This window comes from Cervus canadensis, chromosome 23 (assembly GCF_019320065.1).
Source record: "Cervus canadensis isolate Bull #8, Minnesota chromosome 23, ASM1932006v1, whole genome shotgun sequence".
Lineage (NCBI taxonomy): Eukaryota > Metazoa > Chordata > Mammalia > Artiodactyla > Cervidae > Cervus > Cervus canadensis.
This window is the reverse complement of record NC_057408.1, coordinates 16,326,164-16,349,141: the sequence shown is the minus strand read 5'-3', so window position 1 is coordinate 16,349,141 and position 22,978 is coordinate 16,326,164. Positions and strand designations below refer to the sequence as shown.

At 42.6% G+C, this 22,978-nt stretch overlaps 1 protein-coding gene across 2 annotated transcripts in view; it reads right to left on the bottom strand.

Moving 5' to 3' along the window:
- PHLPP1 (PH domain and leucine rich repeat protein phosphatase 1) overlaps positions 1–22,978 on the bottom strand; it is a 213,584-nt gene that overhangs the window by 22,069 nt on the left and 168,537 nt on the right. For both annotated transcript variants that reach the window (XM_043444427.1, XM_043444426.1), the window contains exons 9-12: positions 21,558–21,653; positions 17,230–17,385; positions 5,592–5,792; positions 2,242–2,404 (exon numbers count right to left, since the gene is read on the bottom strand). In XM_043444427.1, coding sequence (XP_043300362.1) covers positions 2,242–2,404; positions 5,592–5,792; positions 17,230–17,385; positions 21,558–21,653 — 616 coding nt within the window. The remainder of the gene's footprint in view (positions 1–2,241; positions 2,405–5,591; positions 5,793–17,229; positions 17,386–21,557; positions 21,654–22,978) is intronic.

Sequence of the window (22,978 nt, the reverse complement as noted above, 5' to 3'; positions counted from 1 at the left end):
CTAAGATATAATATCTGGGATTAAAAAAAAATATTAAAAAATAACACCAAAAGTAAAATTTTAAAAGAGGCTGCAGGACTTCCCTGGTGGTCCAGTGGCTAGGACCCTGCATTTTCTCTGCCAGAGCCCTGGGTTTAAACCCTGGGGGAGGGGAACTAAGACTCCACAAGCCACTGGTGTAGCTCCAGCCACACACCCTCCCCCACCCCCAACGCAGGGGCTGCAAATCAGGGCACAGAGAGCAGACAACAGGGAAGAAATTAAACGAAACACAAAAGCCAGGAACCCAAGGAAGGGTCTAAGAGAAATTTTGCTTTTGCAGGACAACATTCACATTGTGCAAAATCTAGTCAAAACTTGAAAAGTGTAAACGTCTATCCGTATTTTAAACCAGATACTTAAAAGAATCTACAACTAAGGGTTCGGTAACATTAAAAGACAGGTGCAGAAAATAAGACAGCACATGGGAGGTTAACCCGGAGGCCGGGGGCACAGGGTCCTGTTTAACGAGCCCCCGTGACACACCACGCCCCCTCCCAGCATCGGCCGGCGAGCAGCAGGCTCAGCTGTCAACACAGCTCGTGTGCTGGAATCAGAGAAGCCTGTGCTTAAGTGACAGGTTTCCTGGATTTTGTTGATCATCAGCCAAAACAGTTGCTCCATATAATCAACATCAGAGCTGACCCCTACGGAGGCCTCGCCACTAATAATAGTCCACATTTAGCACTCTCATTAGAGTTCTTACTTCTATTTCAGATGCTTTGCATGTTTTATTTCATTTCGTCTTCACGGCAATACTGCAACTCTGTACTGTTCTTTCCCTCACTGTACAGATGAGGAAACAGAACAATTAAGTGACTTTTAGCTGGAATCCAACTCTAGATCGATTCCTTTCAGAAGCCTGCCTCTTACCCACTGTAAAAGGTGCCATAAAGTAAAAACAGAATACTTCTGGGACTTCCCTGGTGGTGCGGTGGTTAAGACTCTGCCTCCACTGCAGGGGCCCGGGCTCCAGCCCTTGTCAGGGAACTAAGATCCCGCGAGCCAGATGGCGTGGCAAAAAAAAAAATTCTGCTAGTTTTCAGTAAGTGTTGTAAAATGCCACAGTCATATATGAGAAGACAGTGCTCACAGTAAAATACTTCATGGCCTAAAGCACATACACACACACACTTATCACACGGCTCATACACACCTCAACCATGTAAACGTACTCCTGTGATGAAAAATTGTTCATGCTATTCAAAGTGTCTTCAAATAGGATGACTTTTGTTCCTTTTTAGGAGATCAGAATATATCCTGAGTCTATAACCAGAGTTGTTTAAGTATAAAACGAATAATCAGAAATGCTGAGATACAAATGAAAGAACTTCTTATTCTTTGTGCCAAAAAAAAAAAAATCGTCAGATGACGTTCCTTCTGGTGAACTGGTTTCGTCCCGTGCGAGGGCTCAGGGTCGGGAGGTGCAGAGAGCCTCTGCCGCCAAGCTGCTCTCTCCACGGACACAAACCGCCTCTTCTTCAGCACCTCAGCTTCCCTGCCTGCCACATGGGAGACACTACTTGCTCTGCCAGCATCAGTCAGCTAAAGTGAAGCTCTGGTCACAGCAGCAGCAGTGAGACCCCATCCACCCGGGGAATCACTCCTACTCCACAGTGCTGGGGGTGCTGCTGCTCAATCAGGGCGCGGGTGCAGCGGTGCCGCCGGCTCTGCCCAACGCCCATCGAGCCTGGTCAGTCTCCGAGTCTCACAAACACCCTGAGAAAGGGTGCGGCAGGTGCTGTTAGACATGAGGGAATGAGCGAGGCGGCTACGTGGCTGATGCTGTTCAGTCGCAAGTAGTGTTCGATCCCTTGTGACCCCACGCACTGCAGCCCGCTGGGCTCCTGTGTCCATGGGACCCTCCAGGCAAGAACACTGCAGTGGGCGGCCGTTCCCTCCTGCGGGGCATCTTCCCGACTCAGGGATGGGACCTGGTCTCCCGTGTCTCTGCAGGCAGACTCGTGACCTCTGAGCCACCTTCCCCACTCCCAGTCCAGGGTTTCTTGTTTAATGGTTTTTTCCCCCTTGGCCAACTCAGCAGTGTGGCCCAGCAGTGAGGAAGGATGGAGCAAGAACAACAGAGATGTCTTCCTTCTGAGGAAACCCAATGAGGGTGCCAACATCCTGAACTGGTGACTCAGAGGAAACAAGTCTCTCTGTAGACCTGAAGGCTGGGGGTTACGGGCTTGGACCACATACCTTGATTTCCGGGAGCTGCATAACTTCAGGGAAGACTTCGATGCAGTTGGAGTGAGCAGTCACCGTGTGCATGCGTCTGCAGTTCATGATGGTTGTTGGGACGGCCTTCAGTTTATTCCCACTAAGGTCAATCTCTTCAAGCTCCTCCAGTTTTGCCATTTTACTAAAGAAAGAGAAAATCCAAGGTGGACAAGTCACAAAATAATTAGAAGGAAATTTAAAAAGAAAATACTAATAATAGATAATGAGAACCAAAGGGTAATTTAGTCTGAAGGTTCTTTAAAGATTCACTTAGAATCATTTTAACAAGTGATTTGTTAGATCACTTTTTCACCACTGTTTTTGAGGATCAAAGTATTTTAACACCTCCCTTCTTACTACAGGGGTCTTTCCTGGTGGGTCAGACAGTAAAGAATCCGCCTGCAATGCACGAGACGCAAGAGACCCGAGTTCAATCACTGGGTCAGGAAGATCCCCTGGAATAGGAAATGGCAACCTGCTCCAGCATTCTGACCTGGAGAATTCCAAGGACAGAGGAGCCTGGTGGGCTACAGTCCTTGGGGTCGCACAGAGTTGGACACGACTGAGCAACGAATACACACACTTTTCTTACTACAAAACAAAAAGTCTCAGCTTCAACTCTTTAAATTGGCAACAAGAAGTAAAACGGATGTCCTTTTCCTATTAAAACTCTGTGTGTGAATTAAGTTATCCTGACAACAATCACTTCGCTATGTGGCTTAGTCTGAACTTCAAATCAGAACTTGAAAATCCTACTCAAATGGGTCAAAAGTTAGCAATGATCCAGTATATGTGCTTTAAAAGAGCTTAGTGTAAGAGCAGGATTTCTTTGTATTGGCACTGAAACCTCAAGGGGGTACAGAGGAGAAGAGGGAATGGCTTATATGAAGATATGCTTTCTCCTGAAACCCCACTCCCCACACTCCTCCGACATAACGTGTGATAACAAAGTGGCGGTGAGGAGGAGAATGCTGCGGGACACCCGGATCGCCTCCAGACCTTCTGTGTGAGTGTCTTAGTCTCTCAGTTGTGTCTGACTCTTTGAGACCCCATGGACTGTAGCCCACCAGGCTCCTCTGTCCATGGAATTCTCCAGGCAAGAATGCTGGAGTAGGTAGCCTTTCCCCTCCCCAGGGGATCTTCCCCACCCAGGGATCGAACCCAGGTCTCCTGCAATGCAGGTGGATTCTTTATTGTCTGAGCCAATGAGAGATCTTCTGGCTGAGACAAATTCCATCTGTACCCAAAGAAATTTCTCTCAACTTCTGCTAAATATCTACAAAGAAAGCACCTTTCTGACTTTACCTTAATAACACACCCTAATATAATTTTCCTGATAGCTCAGCTGGTAAAGAATTCATCTGCAATGCGGGAGACCTGGATTCGATCCCTGGGTTAGGAAGATCCCCTGGAGAAGGGAAAGGATACCCACTCCAGTATTCTGGCCTGGAGAATTCCAAGGACTGTGCAGTCCATGGGGTTGCAAAGAGTCGGACATGACTGAGTGACTTTCAATATAATTTAATGTTTTTGTTTAAGGATGTCTTTTATTGTTTAATCTTAACCTATAGTCTAGAATTAACATTAGTTAATCAATAATTACAGTAACCAAATAAAGAAAAATTCCAGAGTTGGGGTTTCCTATATTTTCTGTAAATCTAGAGGGAGAAAGTTTCCCCGCCCCCACCCCCAGTCCTGTATGCATCTATCACTCCTCTGACCCCTTTTTCACCGCAGGTGATGCCGGAGTCTTAACAGGCACCAGTGAGTGCAACTCAAACCTACAATGTGAATCATTCAGTTTACAGTTATTGTATCTTACCTGCCTGCTGCAGTTTCACTTGTCACAATAAACCATACAATTTAGCAAGAAACCCTTTATTGCCTTCTGTTACCTCTTAAAAATAAAGGTTACTTTATTTGATTACTCAAAGATATATACCAAAGATACAAGAACTAAGTTTTTATCTTATGAAATCGGATCTTTTAACATCATAAACATTCAACATGGGATTAGGATATACTATAAACACCCCTGTATGTAGACTGTGAAGTAATACATCTATGATAGCCTGAATTTGTAAGAGATTGTTATTTGAATATGTCATCATATTTTGAAAAGATATGGGAAGAAATCAATAAGCAACAGGCATGAAAAAAGATTCAAAATATGGAAATCAGGCCCGAGGAAGAAAATGTTAAAGAAATTTCTATGCTTCAACATAGAATGAAGGTGAAAAAAAAAACAAGTTTCTATATTCAGGGCGGTCACCAGTGGCCTGGGTCACGGGGAAGCCCTCAGAGCCTGAGTGGATGACCATTTCTGCTGCTGTGGTTGGTACTAACCGTCTCAAAGAGGGCGGGGAGCCCTTCCAGGGATGTCATTCTTACGGGACTGCCTTGTTTTCTTCTAAAACTATCATCTCATTCCATAATAAAAGAAAAACACATAACAATTAAAAAGAAAAAAGAAAAGCTTAGACATTAACATCAAATGAGTGGGAGAAAATAAATAAATGTATACTACAAAACAGGGCAATACTAGAAGTCAGTGCATATCTGGGCCTCCCCGTGTTAGTAAGGGCTTCAGCAGACTGCTGACCTTGATGGCCGCAGAGGGAGGCTGTGCCAATATTCTCCTTTGGCTCAATGCTAAGCTGCACTTAACAGCAGAATACCACAGGGGTTACTGTTTGCTTCTTTGACATGTGGGTGTGAGTTCTAGGCCCTGACTTTTTAAAGGATAAATGCCAATGACACAGAAGCAGAGTAAGTCCTCCATGGCAGGCTCAGTGTGTGGATTCATTCAAAGCAAGACACAGTGCTACTGTTTCCCAGATTACAAATTCAAATTAAAATAGACTTAAAAGTGGAATTTTCTGAGAGCCATAAATTATTTCCAATGTCACAGTTTCTATGATCAAATAAGCCACCACTGCTTTTTATACCATAAACACAAATACGAAGCTATTAGCGAATTAAGAACCTTCAGGTTCCTAGTTAATGTTCTAATTCTCTCTCACCATACTAAGTTAATTTTTTAAAAAATTAATTTGACTGATTAATAGGAAGCAAAAGAAAAAATACACCTTGTAAATAACATACTTTGTTTCAAAATCATAAGAACATTCTAGCAATTGGATCCTTGGATACATTCATATTAGAAAAATAAACCCATTCCTCTTTAGTACAATGTTGATAATGGCTTATAGAAAAGAGGAATAAGCTTTACACTATTTGGAAAATAAACATTTTAGTTTTTGCCTTTCCATCTATGAACCCATCTTCAGATATGCAATGAAGGATGCCACTCTGTAATCTTCTTTTACCTTGCGGGAAAACTCTGAAGTCGGTTGTAGGCCATGTGAAGAATCTTCAGATGGGGGTGTCCGGTTAACAAGGGCACACACTTATCTGTGAGGTTGTTATTCGTCAAATACAACTCCTGTAAGATGCTGCTGGTCTCCTCTGAAAGTGCGGCTGGAGGGAGGGTTTCCAGTTTGTTTGCAGATGCATTCAGGAATCTCAGGCTACGATGACAAAACACAACAGAATCCTGCTGATAAGCCAGAGCTCCACTTCAGAACTCTCAACAAACCCAGAAGTTTCTGACAGACACCTGCCATGCTGGAGACCGGGTTTAGAAACACGAACTTACAGATTGGTTTTAGCTTTAGCAGGCATACAGATATATGACTCCACAATCTACACTGAACACAATAATTACCTAAATGTGCTAACTGCAAAGAGACAGAGATCAATTTTTTTTGTTTGTTTTTTCTGGCCTCACTGTGTGGCTTGCAGGATCTTAGTTCCCTGATGGAACCCTTGCCCCTTGCAGTGGAAGCATGGAGTCCTAACCACTGGACTGCCAGGGAATTCCCTAGAAATAAATTTTAATGGAAGTACAAAAGTAAAAGGAAGTCATATTTTATAGCTGATGGGCAGTAGAAAGGAGAGTGATAAGGTAAAGCTAATATTCTGTCTTAAGAAAGAGAAACAGAATTGCTTATTTTAAAAGAGTTTTCATAGCAATAAAACAATCAAGACGTTAGATCACAATACAACTAAATCACATAGTGACAAAGTCCTTTTCAGTATGCTGTCTAAACCATACTTCACTGACATATATTCACAACTGCAAGAGATAACTTGTTCTGTAGTAAAATAATGGAATACTATATAGTAGTGAAAATGAAGAACTACATGTATCAATAGGATGAATCTCAAAAATATGATACTAATAAGAGAATCTAGATAACAGGATACACTGCATGATTCCATAATTTCAGAGTTCAAAATCAGGCAAAACTAATCTACAGTATTAAAAGTCAGGGAAGGGAGGCAGTGTCTAGGAGATAGCTTCTAATTTTTCCAGTATGATACTGTACTGGTTCTTAATCTGGGTGCTGGTCACATGAATATGTTCACTTTGAGAAAATTTATCAAGTACTATACTTGCAATAGAAGGAAATGGGCTACCCACTCCAGTATTCTTGCCTGGAGAACTCTATGGACAGAGAAGCCTGGTGAGCTACAGCCCATGGGGTTGTAAAGAATTGGAGTGAGCAACTAACACTTTCATACTTATGGTCCCATTTCTGTATTTATATTATACTTTAATAAAATTTACATAGAAACATATGTATTAATATATGCTATCAGTAATCCAAATGATGATAGTGTGAACAATAGCTAAACTATGAATAATGTTTTTATACTTGAGGTAACTAAAACTCTCAAAAAAACTGTAATCCTTCCGTAGTTACTGTGAAACACAGATAAATGCAAAATGCAAAGTTGGAGAACTGAAACAGAATCCTTGCTGGGATCAGGTTCCCAATCACTGAAAAGCGCAGGCAGACAACCCTGCTGCGTCCCGGTCATCTCCGGCACGGGGCTCCGTCGTGGGGCCTCAGGGACCGAGCAGAGACTGCCCAGCCCACAGGGCCCCCTGCCACGGTTACCCAGGCCAAAGCTGCCTTGCTCCCCAAGCCCACCTGGAATGAACCACTCTGTTCATGAACTGACCTTCTCTCATTTCAAAACCACCCAGGTTTGAAATATTCTGCACTCAGTTCGGGACTATTTTACCATACCTTAGTTAAAAAAAGAAAATCTTCCTTGAAAATAAAGACTCTCAAATACCAGGTACAGATATTTTTAATCAAGGATAAAAAGAAGGCTCTGTTTTCAGGAGTTACCACCAAGACTGTCGTTCCAAGCTTTCAATCCACTAATTCAATACTCTCTGATCCTGCAGCCCCCACACACTTACTTACACACACACACACACACACACACACGCACACACACAAAACTCCACGATGTAGCTAAGGAAAAGCAGCTTCCCCAAAATAGAACATTTTCCATTAAAGAAACACGTATTCCGTTGACATTTTCTTTAAAAAAAAAAAAAAGAAAAGGAAGTTAGAAAAGGGCTGTACAGACCATAAATAGTCATGGGAAATTACAGTCGTGTGTGCTACAGAGAAGAAAATAAAGGTCATTCATGCAGTTTCTGAAATGGTTTTGAACTAGGAAGGAAACCCATTCCAGCACCATAGTTCTTTAAAGCAGTTTTACGACTCTCATTTTATCACCTGACTTAAATACCCTGTTAGGATTTCTCCAGTGTAGAATTAGAAAACATTAAAATGCATTGCCCTAAAACATTTTGGGATAGGGCTAACTGAGAAACTCTGACAATCCCATTAAAACACAATTCTCTAGGAAATATGTAGTTATAAACACATGAAAAGAAATTAACTCATGAATATTTGCATTATTTTTAGGCCAGGAAAAAAAGGAGGAAATTTGTTTCGAAAAAGGAAAAAAGATTGACTAGTGAATGCTCACTAGAAAATGACTAAAGGAACTTTAAAAACTCCTTGCAACACGGAAGTGATTTCCAGAAAGACCTGTCTACTCATCTTGTTGAAATCTGCCTGTATTGAAGCTTGTACTCTTTATGGGAAACTGAGGGGGCGGGATCCCACATTCTAGCCCTCCAGGAAACAAAGCTAAGTTGAAACTACATGGCTGGTTTCGAAAGACTAAGTTTGAACTGAATAAATCCTGATTGAATCATCTTGTTAGTTAATGGTCAAAGAGCAAACAACTGGGCTAAAAACATTTTTGACTATAATCGTCTCAGGGAAATTAAATTTAATACCCATACTTCAAGAAATAAAACACACCTGTCACCCAACTGCACATTTCAGCAGAAGGCAGATTAAGTTGGTTTAATCATCTGCGTGTTATATCCATCAGAGTGAGCAACTGCTTTAATTCTGTAAAATGTCTCCAGTCCAGGTAACAGTTTTACTCAATAAATAGGGTGTAAAACCCTACCTTCTGCTTTAAAAACCTTCTGGAGAGTTAAATTCCTAAAACACTGAGTTAGGTCTCAACTCCGTACGGTATGGGAGAACGTCCTCAAGCTTCTCCCTTGTAGATTTTTGTAGTAACTGCATAAAAGACTTGTTTAATACGCCATGAAGACTCTGACCCATAGAACCCTCTTCACTACTCAACCCTCTCATACAGACCAGAGAAGAGCAGCTGCATGTCCTTGCCTTCTTTCACTAAAGTGCTCTGTACAGACTACAGCTCCTTCCTATTTCCTGTCTCATCTGCCCCCCACCACCCAGAGATGCCCCTGTTCTATTTCACAGAAGACAAACTGAAGCTGAGAAAAGTCAAATTGCTTGGCTGCTGTTAAGCAGTAATTAGTGGCTGTCTGTGTGTGCACACACATGTGTGCATACACGTGCACAAGTGGGCTCAGCCATGTCCGATTCTCTGCCAGGCTCCTCTGTCCATGGGACTCTCCAGGCAAGAATACTGGAGTGGGTTGCCATGCCCTTCTCCAGGGGATCTTCCCGACCCAGGGATCTTTGCTATCTTGAGCCACCAGGGAAGCTCCGAAAGACTGGTGTCTTTTTCGTCTCCTGCACCGGCAGGCAGGTTCTAAATAAACCAGATCTCATTGGTCTTAAAGACCCCACTATGTGAAAGGGGTAGCGTTCACTCAGTTGTGTATGACCCTGTGCGACCCCACGGACTGTAGCCTGCCAGGCTTCTCTGTCCATGGGATTTGCCAGACAAGAAGAGTGGAGTGGGTAGTCATCCAAGGGATCTTTCTGACCCAGAGATCTCTGCCATCTGAGCCACAAGGGAAGCCCCAAGAAAGCCCACGATTACCTAATACCATTCTCCAAAATTTAACTGACAGAAACAGTAATAATAAAACATTTTCCTCAGGACATTTTCATGTCATCTTCCTCCAAAACCCTGGAGGTCAAGCAGAGCACCTGCTGGGCAGTGTGAAGACCACACGTGCGCAGCTCTTCAAACTCCATCCCTAAAATAACGGAATACATGGCAGACCGCTCAAACCTTTCCTCAGCAGAGAGTGTGACGCTGTAGAGAAAGGACACTCACACAGGACTCCTGCCCTGAAGCATCTGGAGAGCTGCCCACGACAGCAGGGGGACAAATCCGCTTCCTGGTTCTTGAGCAATCCCTTTGTTCTTCCCTGGCACATTCTGTCCGTCTGTTCTGGCTCCTCTAGGGTTTTCTGTTTTGCTTTTGCTTTTTTTTTTTTTTTTTTAGTAATTCCCAGCACACCCTTAAATTTTACAGCCAAATTCTGTCCTTGAAACGAAGCATTGGATCGGTGCCACAACAGATCTACGCATTTGCAGGCAGACCAGGTATTCTGCATTTGAATTATTTTTTAAGCAGACAGGTACTGTGACTTGTGGTCTATTAAAAATGCAAAAGCTTAAGACCCTAAGCGCAGTGAAATCCTTCAACTTTTATACAACCCCCTGATTTCTGGCCCTCAAAATCCTCAAGAGGTGTCAAACAAAATGCTCTAAATTACTTCTGATGTGTCTACACAACACAATGCTTTTAACAACTTCATCTATCTTCAAAAGACTGACAGCTCTTAAAGCAGGGACTTTCAAACTTTTCATTAGTGACAACTAAGAGTACAACATGCATTTTACATGACCACCCAGTGAAGATGCAAAATACACACGTAGAAACAAAACAAGTTTCTTGCAACAGTATTTAATCTTACTCTGTCTTACACTGATATTTTCTATCCCATTTTTAAGTGCTGGTAGAAACCCACTAAATTACTACATCCTCATTTACCAGTTTGAAAAAAGGATGCCTGTTACTCATTGCACAGCAACGCCACTTAATAGCGAGACCGCACGGGAAGAGAAAGTGCGAACGTTCTGCCTAGCAGAATGCACTCGTCATTATTTGGCAAGGTCTGAAAACGTGCCTGGCCTGGGCAGTAAAGATCACAAGCCTATGGACCGAAGGTCACACAGACGGAGACCTGCTAAGCAAGAGCTCAGAAAGGACTGACTTTGAAATTTAAGTGTAATTATACTAAGAACTAACACTGAGGCAACACTGTAAGCTAACCTACAGACCTCATCCTGATTCAGTCAGTTATCCCACGCACGTCCTCTCTCTGGTCCAGAATCCAATCAAGGATTGCACGTTCCATTTCCTTACCGTGCCTCGGACATCTCCTCTAATCAGTGTGATTTGTTTCAAATGACCTTGACACTTTAAAAAAGTACAATTATTTTGTGGAATGTCTCTCAATTTAGATTTGTTTGATGTTTTACTATCATTAGAATAATGTAATGCACCTCTAGCAAAAACACACAAAAGTGATGTTTTTTCTCATTCCGGAAGGTCTGTGATTCTCAACTTTACCTCCCAGATATTATTCTTATTAATTAGGTCAGGGTAAGGTTTCAAATGGAGGAAGGCATGGCAATCCACTCCAGTATTCTTGCCTGGAGAATCTCCTTGGACAGAGGAACCTGGTGGGCTACAGTAGTCCATGGGGCTGCAAAGAGTTGGATGTGACTGAATGACTAAGCACAGCACACAAGAATTCAAAAATCTATACAGAATTAAGAATTCTGATGACTGGCCAAGTTGAGTCAGTAGAAATGAGAAAATGGCCAGAAAAATACATGTTTAATAGGTAATCTAGGGGATCCTGAACACCCTTTGAGAAACACTATTTTATTTCACTATGGCAATCAAAACATCAGAACTTCACAAGATAGCTCTCTTCCCTTAGGAAAAATAATACAGGCAATCTAGCTCTTCAAAATGTCAGAAATTTTCTATCTTTGCCAAAAGGCACCAGTTGTCATGGTCAATTGATCACGCTTTCCCAAATCTTCCATTCCCTTTTAGTCCCTTTGATATTTACACCCATTCTATCTGAGTCACTAAAACTTACGGTCTGTAATGTGACTAACACTCTGGGGATATTTTAATAATTACCACGTACTTCATTTGTACACACACTCTCTCCTCCTTCACATCCCCTGAAAATACCTTGTTTTGCTCCAATCAGGGGGAAAAAACAGACCCTAATCTCCACTTATAACAGGAATCTATAACTCTCCTATAAAGGGCCCATTGTGGCTTTGTTAATTAGACTTATCTCATCAGAAGCAGTTCTCTGGCCATGATGTAAGAGTGCAAATGCAAAATGGCCCAGGAATCAGCCACCGCCAAGCTCTCAGGAGGGACAGAAGGACAGCAGCACCTCACCCACCTGCTCCGGTGATCCACAGGGATATCCACTCCCACTCCTGCCTATCTGCTGAAGAACACTGATTATCTGAAACTCTTTTGGGGGTTCCCATCAAGAAAATTCTCAACTCTCTGTAAGATGGGAGGACTAGGCCAGTTAAGATCCAGATTAGAATATTTGCCAGTTTCCCTCACAGAACCAAGTCCTGTCTTGATCACAAGATACAAAATCACAGTCCATTTATTGGCAAATATGGTCCAACATACTTCACATCTGTCTATGGTTATTGAGCTGCCAGTCAAAAGACACAACATTCAAAGAAAAACATGGAGAGTAAACTCATAAACTCAAATTGCTGATTCAAGTCATAAGAATTTTAATACAATTGGTCTGAAGGTGATCTGGAGCCACACCGCTGAGTTGGCGTGCCCTAGACCCACGCTCTGCAATGGGGGACCCACAGCACCAAGAAGCCCTGCCCGCAGCCAAGAGCAGCCTCCGCCCCCCAAACCAGGGAAGAGCCCCAGCAGCAGCGGAGACCCAGCACGGCTAAAAAACAAACAAATAAAAGTACGGGGGGAAAAATTGGTCTGAAGTTTTCAGAGGAAGCCAAGGATATCACTCACTAGAAGTCATCTAATTTAGACTCCTCTCTCTTCTCTAGTTAACTGCTACCAGGTCAAGCAGATCAAAACACACCATTCCAAAACTATAAAATCTCACAGACAATAGTATGCAATGAAAACCATGATACTGTGTTTTACCAGCAAGATTCAGAGCTAAAGAAATCTCCCTAGAAAGAGAGTTCAACCTTTTGCTGTGTCCAATAACACACGTTTTTCTGACCTCTCATGACACTTCCAAGCACAAGTTCTATTTAGAGAACAAACTAAACCATTTTAACTTATGAAGACTTATATATTCAGGCCTTTTCCTCAGTTACATAACCACAGAACTAGTAGTAATAATTTATTACCAGAAAAAAAGAAAGAAAGAAAAAGTGAGCATCTACATATATTTTTAAAGATCTGTACTATGAAGCAAACTGAATGGGAGGAGAACTGAAGCAGTCTTGTCGCGGCCTGGAGCCATCTGCCAAATACAAAGCTCTGCATCACACAACAGGACGCTCCTCTTCATACCCAGAGCCTAACGAGAACCAGCCCCACCACTGACATTCTCCTTTTCCCGCTAACCTACCACGTTTTACTAGTTCACTGTGCAGCTATTCTAACTCGGCATCAGGCTGTAAGTACCTTGAGGATTAGTCATTTTTCAGGTTCCTGAAGCACCCAACTCAGTGACATAAACTGACAAGGTCAGGGAGACACCGGCCACCCTGAACCAACAAATGAAAACAGATCTCAGCTGGTCCACCTGCAAGGAGTGTGTGACGATTCTCTCCTAGAAAACCCTCTTAGTATTTTAAGCTTCATGTCTTTAGGTTGCCCTACTCCCAACAATGTCGGTAGTAGTTTATTCCTTCCCCTCAAACGAAATCAAGCCAAATATACTCTATCCTACATATTCCTGAATGTAAATTATGCTTCAATGTAAAATCTTAATTAGTCTCAATTAAAATCTCAATTAAAAAGATTTTAAAGTAGGTAGATAAAACCTCAATTACTTAGGTTTTGGAAATGGGATAAGTAGAAAAAAGTATTAACCCTTTAAGAGGCAGTAAATAGTATGGTACAATAGAGGGAATAAAATCAATATTTTTATCATAATTTTGTATAGCATGTCATCTATAAAAATTAATTGAATCACTATGTTGTTGTACACCTTAAGCTAAGATAATATTGTAAGTCAACCATATTCCAATTTTTAAAAGTTCTGTTTCTCTTGTCTTCCAAAGAGTGAGATAATACAAGAACGTTGTTCAAAAAAAAGATCTCATTGACATAACCCACCCTTTTCATAACCTTGTCTGCCCCAGAGACTCAAACCTCCTGGCCTTTCTGACCGAGTCGGGACCACAGGGTCAGCCTGGAGACACAGCTATGGCGCGCGCTCGGAAAACAAAGGCGGAGCGCCTTCTGGGAAAGCTCCTCACTTCAGCCCTTTCGGCCGCTTGCTTTTCTCTCACAGAACAGAAGCAGGACGCCTGCCCTTTCCAGCCCCCTCGGCCCCTTACTCCAGAGCATTCCTGGGCCAGAGCCGCTTTCACACAGCCCTCCCTCCTCCCAAGACCTGCAGACTGCCTATGTCCCCGGAGACAGCCCTGACTCTTCAAAACAAAGCCGGCTTTGGACAGGCCTGTGCGTTCAGACAAGGGCGTTTCAGCCGACATGCCTTCAGCTCTCACTTGCAGGCTCGGCCCCCTCTGCTCCCCTCGGTAGCAGTGTCCTCCTTCAGAGGCTCGATTCGGGTCCTCAGGTTTTCACATTGTGTGACTAGAAATATTCTGGCTCATACAGTGACCCCTGTTCCAACAGACGCAGTCCATTTGGGACTGTACAGCCTAGACAACACGGGAAGACCTGCGGAGGGCCACGAAGCAACAGTCCACACAGCAGTTCCTAAGCCCAGGGGTCAGCAGAATGGCCTGTGGAACAACCTAGTTAAAGTTGCCACTCGAAGCTCCTCATGTGAACACAGCTGAACATGAACACAGCGTCTCCCGGACCACACGACGAGCACCCTCAGACACACGCTGTCAGATGCGCCTGGCACCTGGGAGACTCAGGACTGCTTGCTGACACCTCAGAGAATGCAACACATACACAAGAGTCCCTTTAGAATCAAATCCTCAGAAATTAACAAGAGCGATTACTACCTACTGGAGAGTTCCAGGTCTATTTACCTTCTCGATGAGCCATGACCTTACAAGAGGCAGAGTCACATATTTATCTCACTCAAAGACTCCTAAAACCCAAATGCATCTACCTATTTTTTTCCTATCAATTCAGTGTAGATCCCCCAAGAGAACAAGTAGACTCCCATTATAGAACTGCATGCAGATTTTGCCTAGCGAGCCTCAGGAAAGGAAACACAAGGTTACAACACGACATAGAATTCTCCGCAGGGGAAGAAACCAAATCCTATATTCATAACAACAAGAAACAAGACTACAGCTACTGATAGGCTGTGCATCGTCTTTTCACATGAAGGCAAAAGCAAGAACAATTCTTTAAGCGATCTTGAAATGCTGTACTCTTTGTCAGGGCAATGACAACACCAGCCGTTACAAAGGAGCAATCCCGTTTTCTCACAGTTTCATTGTATCTCAGTAACTGTTCCAGTAGGAATTCATTGTAACTTACATTAAGTACAGAGAGTAATTTTTTTTAGTGAGGAAAACAGAAGGAAAAGAATGAAGTAAACATTCTCTGTTTCAATCTGGGTGACGGTTATGGGCTATATATGTATGTAAAAGTTCACAGAGCAGTGTGGTTAAGAGTTGTACACATTTATTATCAGAAGTTACATCTGGATAAAAAGATTTCCTTTAAAAAAAGAGGAGGAATAAAAAAATGCAAATCCAAGATCAAGGGTAGTATTTAAAATTCCTTAAATTTTCTATCTTTCATTAAACAAATATTTACTGAACATCTTAAAAGGGTTCCTACACTGTGGTGGGAACATGAACCGGGGCAGCCACTATGGAGCAGGATGAAGGTTCCTTAAAAAACTAAAACTAGAGTGACCATGCAGTCCAGCTTCTGGGCATATATCTGCAGAAAACTCTAGTTCAAAAAGACACATGCATCTCAGCGCTCACAGCAGCACTGTTTAACAACAATCAAGACATGGAAGGACTTCCCTGGGGGCTCAATGGGAAAGAACCCGCATGACAATGCAGGAGACGGGTTCGATCCCTGGTCTGGGAAGATTCTCTAGAGAAGGAATGGCAACCCACTCCAATATTCTTGCTGGGAAATCCCATGGACAGAGGAGCCTGGCGAGCTACAGTCCACGGGGTCACAAAGAATCAGACACAACTTAGTGACTGAACAACAAGCGATGGGAACAACCTAAACGTCTGTAATCTGTGAGCGGGGTGAGACCAGTAAGCAAGAAATTAAACACAGTGTGGTGTGATGAGTACGATGGCAGGGTGAGCCCTGGGGGCTTGGGGACCGTTATCTATTTCAGTTCAGGAGAGCCAGAGTTCTTCAACTGCTATTTCACCCACAAAATCAAAACAAAAAAACCATACATTCTGAAATATTTTTTAAAGCAAAAAGATCCATCATGATGTCTTTCTCTTAGGGAAGCACAAAACTAAATTTAACTCTTGTCTTTATCATGAGGCACAGTAAAAGTCAGATCCTTCATCTTGTCGCTAAAGTTATGGTCACTCACTAAAATAAACATCCACAGAGACCAACATAATTCAGGCCACCAGGCTATAGAGCATTTCGGTTTAATGCATAAGGGCTCTGAAGCAAACAAGATGTTCCAAAGCAATTTAACATGCACAGCTACTTACAGCTTTCTTGAAAGAAAGTTCTGCCGTGGTAACTCCTCAGAGAAAAGAGTTTCCACTTAATGTTTAAACTAACTTCCTCCTTGGATCAAAACAATGTCTTTTAAAACTTAGTAAACAAGTAATTTAGAAAAACTTGGTCCAAAAAGAAAATAGTTCAAATGTGAGGGGAAACTGTGGTAAAGATGAGAACTAAAAAAAAAAGATAAGTCAAAACTCTAGGAAAATCTGTCGCCCACAGTCATAAACATGTGGAAACAGAAGGGAGACTCCTGAGATGACTCCTTTAGGCAGGAGTGACCTGCAGGGTTTTGCCCAGGTCGCAGACTTCTCATCCTATCACTCACACCCCCACGGCACAGGGCTGTTTATGCACGGCTCACCATACTTAAGGAATCAAAATTAAGGAAGACTTGCTAAGATATTCCTGCCTCTATCCCCACAGAATGGTGAGGCTGGCAATACCATTTTCTTCATAAACGCAGGACAGATAGATGTCACAAGGAGTGGGTAGCCATTCCCTTCTCCAGGGGTTCTTCCCAACCCAGGGATCAAAACAGGGTCTCCTGCCTTGCAGGTGGATTCTTTTCTGTCTGAGCCACCAGGGAAGCCTCAGATAGTCACAAATTCCACTTGAAATGGTCTGAGATCACCTAAGACAAGACTGGGCTTCCCTGGGGGCTCAGATGGTAAAGAAGCTGCCTGCAAAGCAGGAGACCCAGGTTCGATCCTTGGGTCAGGAAGATCCCCTGGAGAAGGCAATGGCAACCCACTCCAGTATTCCTGCCTAAAAAATTCCATGGATAGAGGAGCCTGGTGGGCTGCAGTCCATGGGGTCGCAAAGAGTTGGATATGACTGAGCGACTAAGACAGCTAAGACAAGCCTGCTAATGAAGGGGCATTTCACGAGTCAATGAGCAACCAGAGCAAACCCGCGCTTTACCTGTCGGCCTTCATCAGGAGGCTGGGCGGCAGCTCCAGGAGCTGGTTGTGCTGCACGTCCAAGACCTCCACCGAGGTCCTGTCCAGCCTTTCAGGAAGCCTGGTCAGCTGGTTGTGTCCTGCCAGCAGTTTCCGGAGACTACTGTTACAAAACAGGCTGTGTGAACAGGGGCAAAGAGAGAAGGTGACTTACTGAGAGCTCGTTTGGGATGAAGGCTTAAAAATGAATGGGAGGAAGAGAAGACTTAAAATTACCTTGCCAAGAAACCTAAACTCACCGAGCAACTGCAAATTCATTTTAATATAAGCTCAAAGTTTGAGCTGTTATTTCAATGCTTTCCATACTTCAAAAAAAAAAAAAAGGAAAAACTATGAAAAGGACTATTTAACAGAGCAGCTCTCCTTAGTGTGAAGGAAACACGAGTTTCTTTTTTATTTTTTTATTAGTTGGAGGCTAATTACTTCACAACATTGCAGTGGGTTTTGTCATACATTGACATGAATCAGCCATGGAGGTACATGTATTCCCCATCCCGATCCTCCCTCCCACCTCCCTCTCCACCCGATTCCTCTGGGTCTTCCCAGTGCACCAGGCCCGAGCACTTGTCTCATGCATCCCACCTGGGCTGGTGACCTGTTTCACCATAGATAATATACATGCTGTTCTTTCGCAACATCCCACCCTCACCTTCTCCCACAGAGTTCAAAAGTCTGTTCTGTATTTCTGTGTCTCTTTTTCTGTTTTGCATATAGGGTTATCGTTACCATCTTTCTAAATTCCATATATATGTGTTAGTATGCTGTAATGTTCTTTATCTTTCTGGCTTACTTCACTCTGTATAATGGGCTCCAGTTTCATCCATCTCATTAGAACTGGTTCAAATGAATTCTTTTTAACAGCTGAGCAATATTCCATGGTGTATATGTACCACAGCTTCCTTATCCATTCGTTTGCTGATGGGCATCTAGAAACACGAGTTTCATGGACGACCTGGAAGGTGGCGGCCTCATCGCGTCAGACTCACGGGGCAACTGCGAGGCTGCCAGCTCCCAGGCAAGGCCTACGCCCGGGGCTGCCCGGGACACAGGGTGCTCTTCTACACAAGAGACTCTGAAGAAACACAGCTGAGCAATTTTCACCTACAGGATCAACATTCAACGAGGGTTCTTGCGTCCAAATAAACTTTTACCAATGCCCACTGAGAAAATGTTACATTTTCCTCAGCTGCATTTCACAGTAATTATTTGTTCCTTTCCTCACTTCCCTAAATCTGATTACTTTTATTTTCTCATTGATTTCATCCTGGACCAAAGCAGACTCCCTTCTAAAGAAAACGGAAGGCGCTCACTGCAGCATTTTCTTCTGAGCCTTAAACGAGCTGTTGGGAAGCGTGACTGTTTCTTCTATGGATTATCAAAACTGCAATAAATGATGAGTTTGTGTTCATCAAAGCAAAATCTGCTTTCTGATCACTTGAGACAGCAACAGTTGCAGAGAATAAAGCACACCCTGCGTTAAACACAGAAGCCTGGGGACTGCGGGGAAGCAAGGTTGTGATTCACGGCAGGGTCACTTTGAAACGAGAGCTCACTCACACCAACGTCAAAGAATGAGGCTTCCTCACCCGCCTCCTGTTTTCCACCATCTTGACCTCACTCACTTAAAAGTTTTTAAAATTACTCTAACTTAGAGCCATAACTTTATTCACTTTAAGGATGAAAACGAGAAACTTTGGTCACAAAGATGCTACCAACCTGTCTCAACAAGGTGACACTGTGGGCCACCATTAGGGATCGCCTGCCTCTGCGGGTTTAGAGGCTAGAGGACAAGACGAGGCGTCCAGGACGGTCTCCAGTCAGTTACGCAGGGCCGGCCTCCGCGACGCTCACTCTAGGCTCCTAACTCTGGATTTGGTCCACAGAGGAATGGGATTATCTGTCTGTCTGTCTCTCTCACGCACAGACACACATATACATACACGCTTTACCCTTAAATAGAAGGATAGCTGAAAGAAGATAACACAATCTTTATCTTCATTTTTCCACATAAGAAAGTAGATTTCATGACTACAGAATGAGTATACATGCTAGTGACAGAATTTGTTCAATTCTTCTGTATATGAAGAATAAATAGCTTCTTTTCCTTTCAATACATCTCTGGTTCTAAATATTATTTTCTGTTTTGTCAAACCCTTTCAAACACATCTCTTAGACAAACAAAGCTTGAATGGTTCAATCAGTTTCTAATGAATCGCTGTCTTGGCCTGGATGTTAGATCAATGACAGGGCTGATACAAAGTTTGCAACTAAACAACACTATTAAATGAGCAAACAATATGTACTGTTACTGTCCTATGTGTTAAACACACACAAAAACAAACGCTGTTTACATTTTATGACAATAGAGCATCTGGATTTGCTTTGAATAAGCATTTGTTTAGATCCCCCAAATCCTGCACTGTTCAGTTCAGTTCAGTCGCTCAGTTGTGTCTGACTCTTTGCGACCCCTTGGACTGCAGCACGCCAGGCCTCCCTGTCCATCACCAACTCCCGGAGTTTACTCAAACTCATGCCCATCGAGTCAGTGATGCCATCCAGCCATCTCATCCGCTGTCGCCCCCTTCTCCTCCCATGTTCAATCTTTTCCAGCATTAGGGTCTTTTCCAATGAGTCAACTCTTCCCATGAGGTGGCCAAAGTACTAGAGTTTCAGCTTCAGCATCAGTCCTTCCAATGAACACCCAGGACTGATCTCCTTCAGGATGGACTGGTTTGACCTCCTTGCAGTCCAAGGGACTCTCAAGAGTCTTCTCCAACACCACAGTTCAAAAGCATCAATTCTTTGGTGCTCAGCTTTCTTCACAGTCCAACTCTCACATCCATACATGACCACTGGAAAAATCATAGCCTTGACCAGACGGACCTTTGTTGGCAAAGCAATGTCTCTGCTTTTTAATATGCTGTCTAGGTTGGTCGTAACTGTCCTTCCAAGGAGTAAGTGTCTTTTAATTTCATGGCTGCAGTCACCATCTGAGTGATTTTGGAGCCCCAAAAAATAAAGTCTGACACTGTTTCCACTGTCTCCCCATCTATTTCCCATGAGGTGATGGGACCAGATGCCATGATCTTAGTTTTCTGAATGTTAAGCTTTAAGCCGACTTTTTCACTCTCCTCTTTCACTTTCATCAAGAGGCTTTTTAGTTTCTCTTCACTCTCTGCCAGAAGGGTGGTGTCATCTGCATATCTGAGGTTATTGATATTTCTCCCGGCCATCTTGATGCCAGCTTGTGCTTCTTCCAGCCCAGCGTTTCTCATGATGTACTCTGCATACAAGTTAAATAAGCAGGGTGACAATAAACACCTTGACGTACTCCTTTTCCTATTTGGAACCAGTCTGTTGTTCCATGTCCAGTTCTAACTGTTGCTTCCTGACCTGCATACAGGTTTCTCAAGAGGCAGGTCAGGTGGTCTGGCAGAGCAAATCAAAGATTAATTCACTCGGGCAAACTGGATAAGAAATCAGTTATCCTGTATTTATGTAATTGTTGGTTTATTTATATGTTTGTTGCAGCCTGCAGTGACACAGCGGCTTTAAACTCCAACAGGCTACATGTGTTAAATCGGGGAGGTCAGAGTAGGGAAGAGAAAAACAGACGGAAAGGTAACAGGACAAGATTTTTTTTTAACAAATTACTTTCCCTTGTTAGTAGTCACCTTTTACTATTTTTGCTATCTTCTAAAAGGGTCTCTCTCTCTCCACGTCCCACACACACACTGCTGCCCGAAGTCCTTCTGATGCTGGTGGGCTCCGCACTGGCCCACCTAGATGCTCGCTGAGTAAGACTCGGCTCACAGGTGTCATATGTTCCTGAGAAGCAAAGCCAAAGTCACTGAGCTTCCCAGGAACTAAAAATGGAAATTTAGTGTTTAAATTAAATTCTTCTCACATTTCTTCTACAAGAAGACAGACATGTTAAGACAAGAGACAGAAAGTAAAGATTCTGAAAGAATTAGGATCACAGAGGTGACCCAGCCACATCATTTGCTGAGTTTCTGGACATTTCTTTTGGCTTATTTGAAAAAAAGTTCCACCAAGCATCAGCCTCCACAAGGCTTCGCCAAGCCTGGCTAGCAGTCAAAGTTTCTCTCTACTTGTCAATACATGACGAAATATTACGACTTAACGATGCCACGAGAGATAAGAGATAGTAAATAAGGTTTGAAAGCAAACTCAGGGGTTCATAACAACAAATTAAACACTGAACAAGCAATTTTTTCCATTGTTCACCTTATTTGAGATTCTCTAACTTAATCTGTGCTTAATACTCACCGCGCAGGAAGTTCACATATTTGATTATGGCCAACATCCAAAACTTCAAGCTTTCGGCTTTCACAGACCCACTCAGGCACGTTTTCTAAACAGTTCCTAAATGCAAGAATATACAATTTCTTCTTTGATTGGAATTTGGCTTAAAACATGGTTCAAAAGTCAAAATAATTACATACAACAAATAAAACTTCAGAGGAAATACTCAATTACAGTGAATATAAATCAAAAAGATATGTGTAGTCACTTTAACCTAAAGCAGGATGTGATAAAGAATAAGAAATAAAGAAAAAGTAGGAAAGAACACAGTAACATCAGTTATATTATCTCTAAAGTCTAAAAAATAGTTTGGTTTCCAGAGTTATTACTATCCCAAAATGTCTATAAACCCATGTAAGTTTAGGGAGAAGATGTCTTCCACTGGAAAACCAATAAACACATATTTACACACTTCCAGTTATGGTAAAGAGTCAAATGGCATTAAATAGATTTGTTTTCCAATCTGCATTTTTACCATTAATATGAAAAATTTCCCCAACTCCAGAAGGTACCCTGAGACCACTGCCATAGACAAGAGGAAAGAAATGCTGGCAATGAAAATATACACTGACCCGAAGACTCAGAATCAATGATTTGAAAATATTTACTTATGCATTTGACAGTAATTATAATTACTGAAAACAAGTAAACTAAACTAATGGTAACTATAATTGTTAGATGAATTGACCACTTTTTTGATAAATCTGTTACCGTATTTGTCTCCTTAGTCATGGATGGTTAGCTTTTTATCTTGTTTTTAAAATATGTGAAATGACTAGGCTCAAAAAAATCTAAAACAGTATGTATGTTATGGTTACAATTCCTTAAAAACAGATGAACAAGTCTGTGAAAAGTATGAGGCTTGGAACAAGGATTATAGAGAATAAAATTTTTTGCTATTTTATCAACTTCTCAATTAAAATATAGAAAAGAAGGCATTATTTTCCATTTAGTGTTTGTATACGTACACATTGCTCAGGCTTTGAAGGTCTACCGACTGGACACTTAATTATTTTATTGTATAGTAGTCAAGGAGGGCATGGAAACCCACTCCAGTATTCTTGCCTGGAGAATCCCATGGACAGAGGAGCCTGGCAGGCTACAGTCCATTGGGTTGCAAAGAGTCGGACATGACTGAGTGACCACACACACACAGAGTTAGACGTGACTGAGTGACTAACTGCTCACACACACACAGAGTCAGACATGACTGAGTGACTAAGTGCACACTCTCACACACACACAGAGTCAGACATGACTGAGTGACTAACTGCACACTCTCACACACACACACAGAGTCAGACATGACTGAGTGACTAAGCGCACACTCTCACACACACACAGAGTCAGACATGACTGAGTGACTAACTGCTCACACACACACA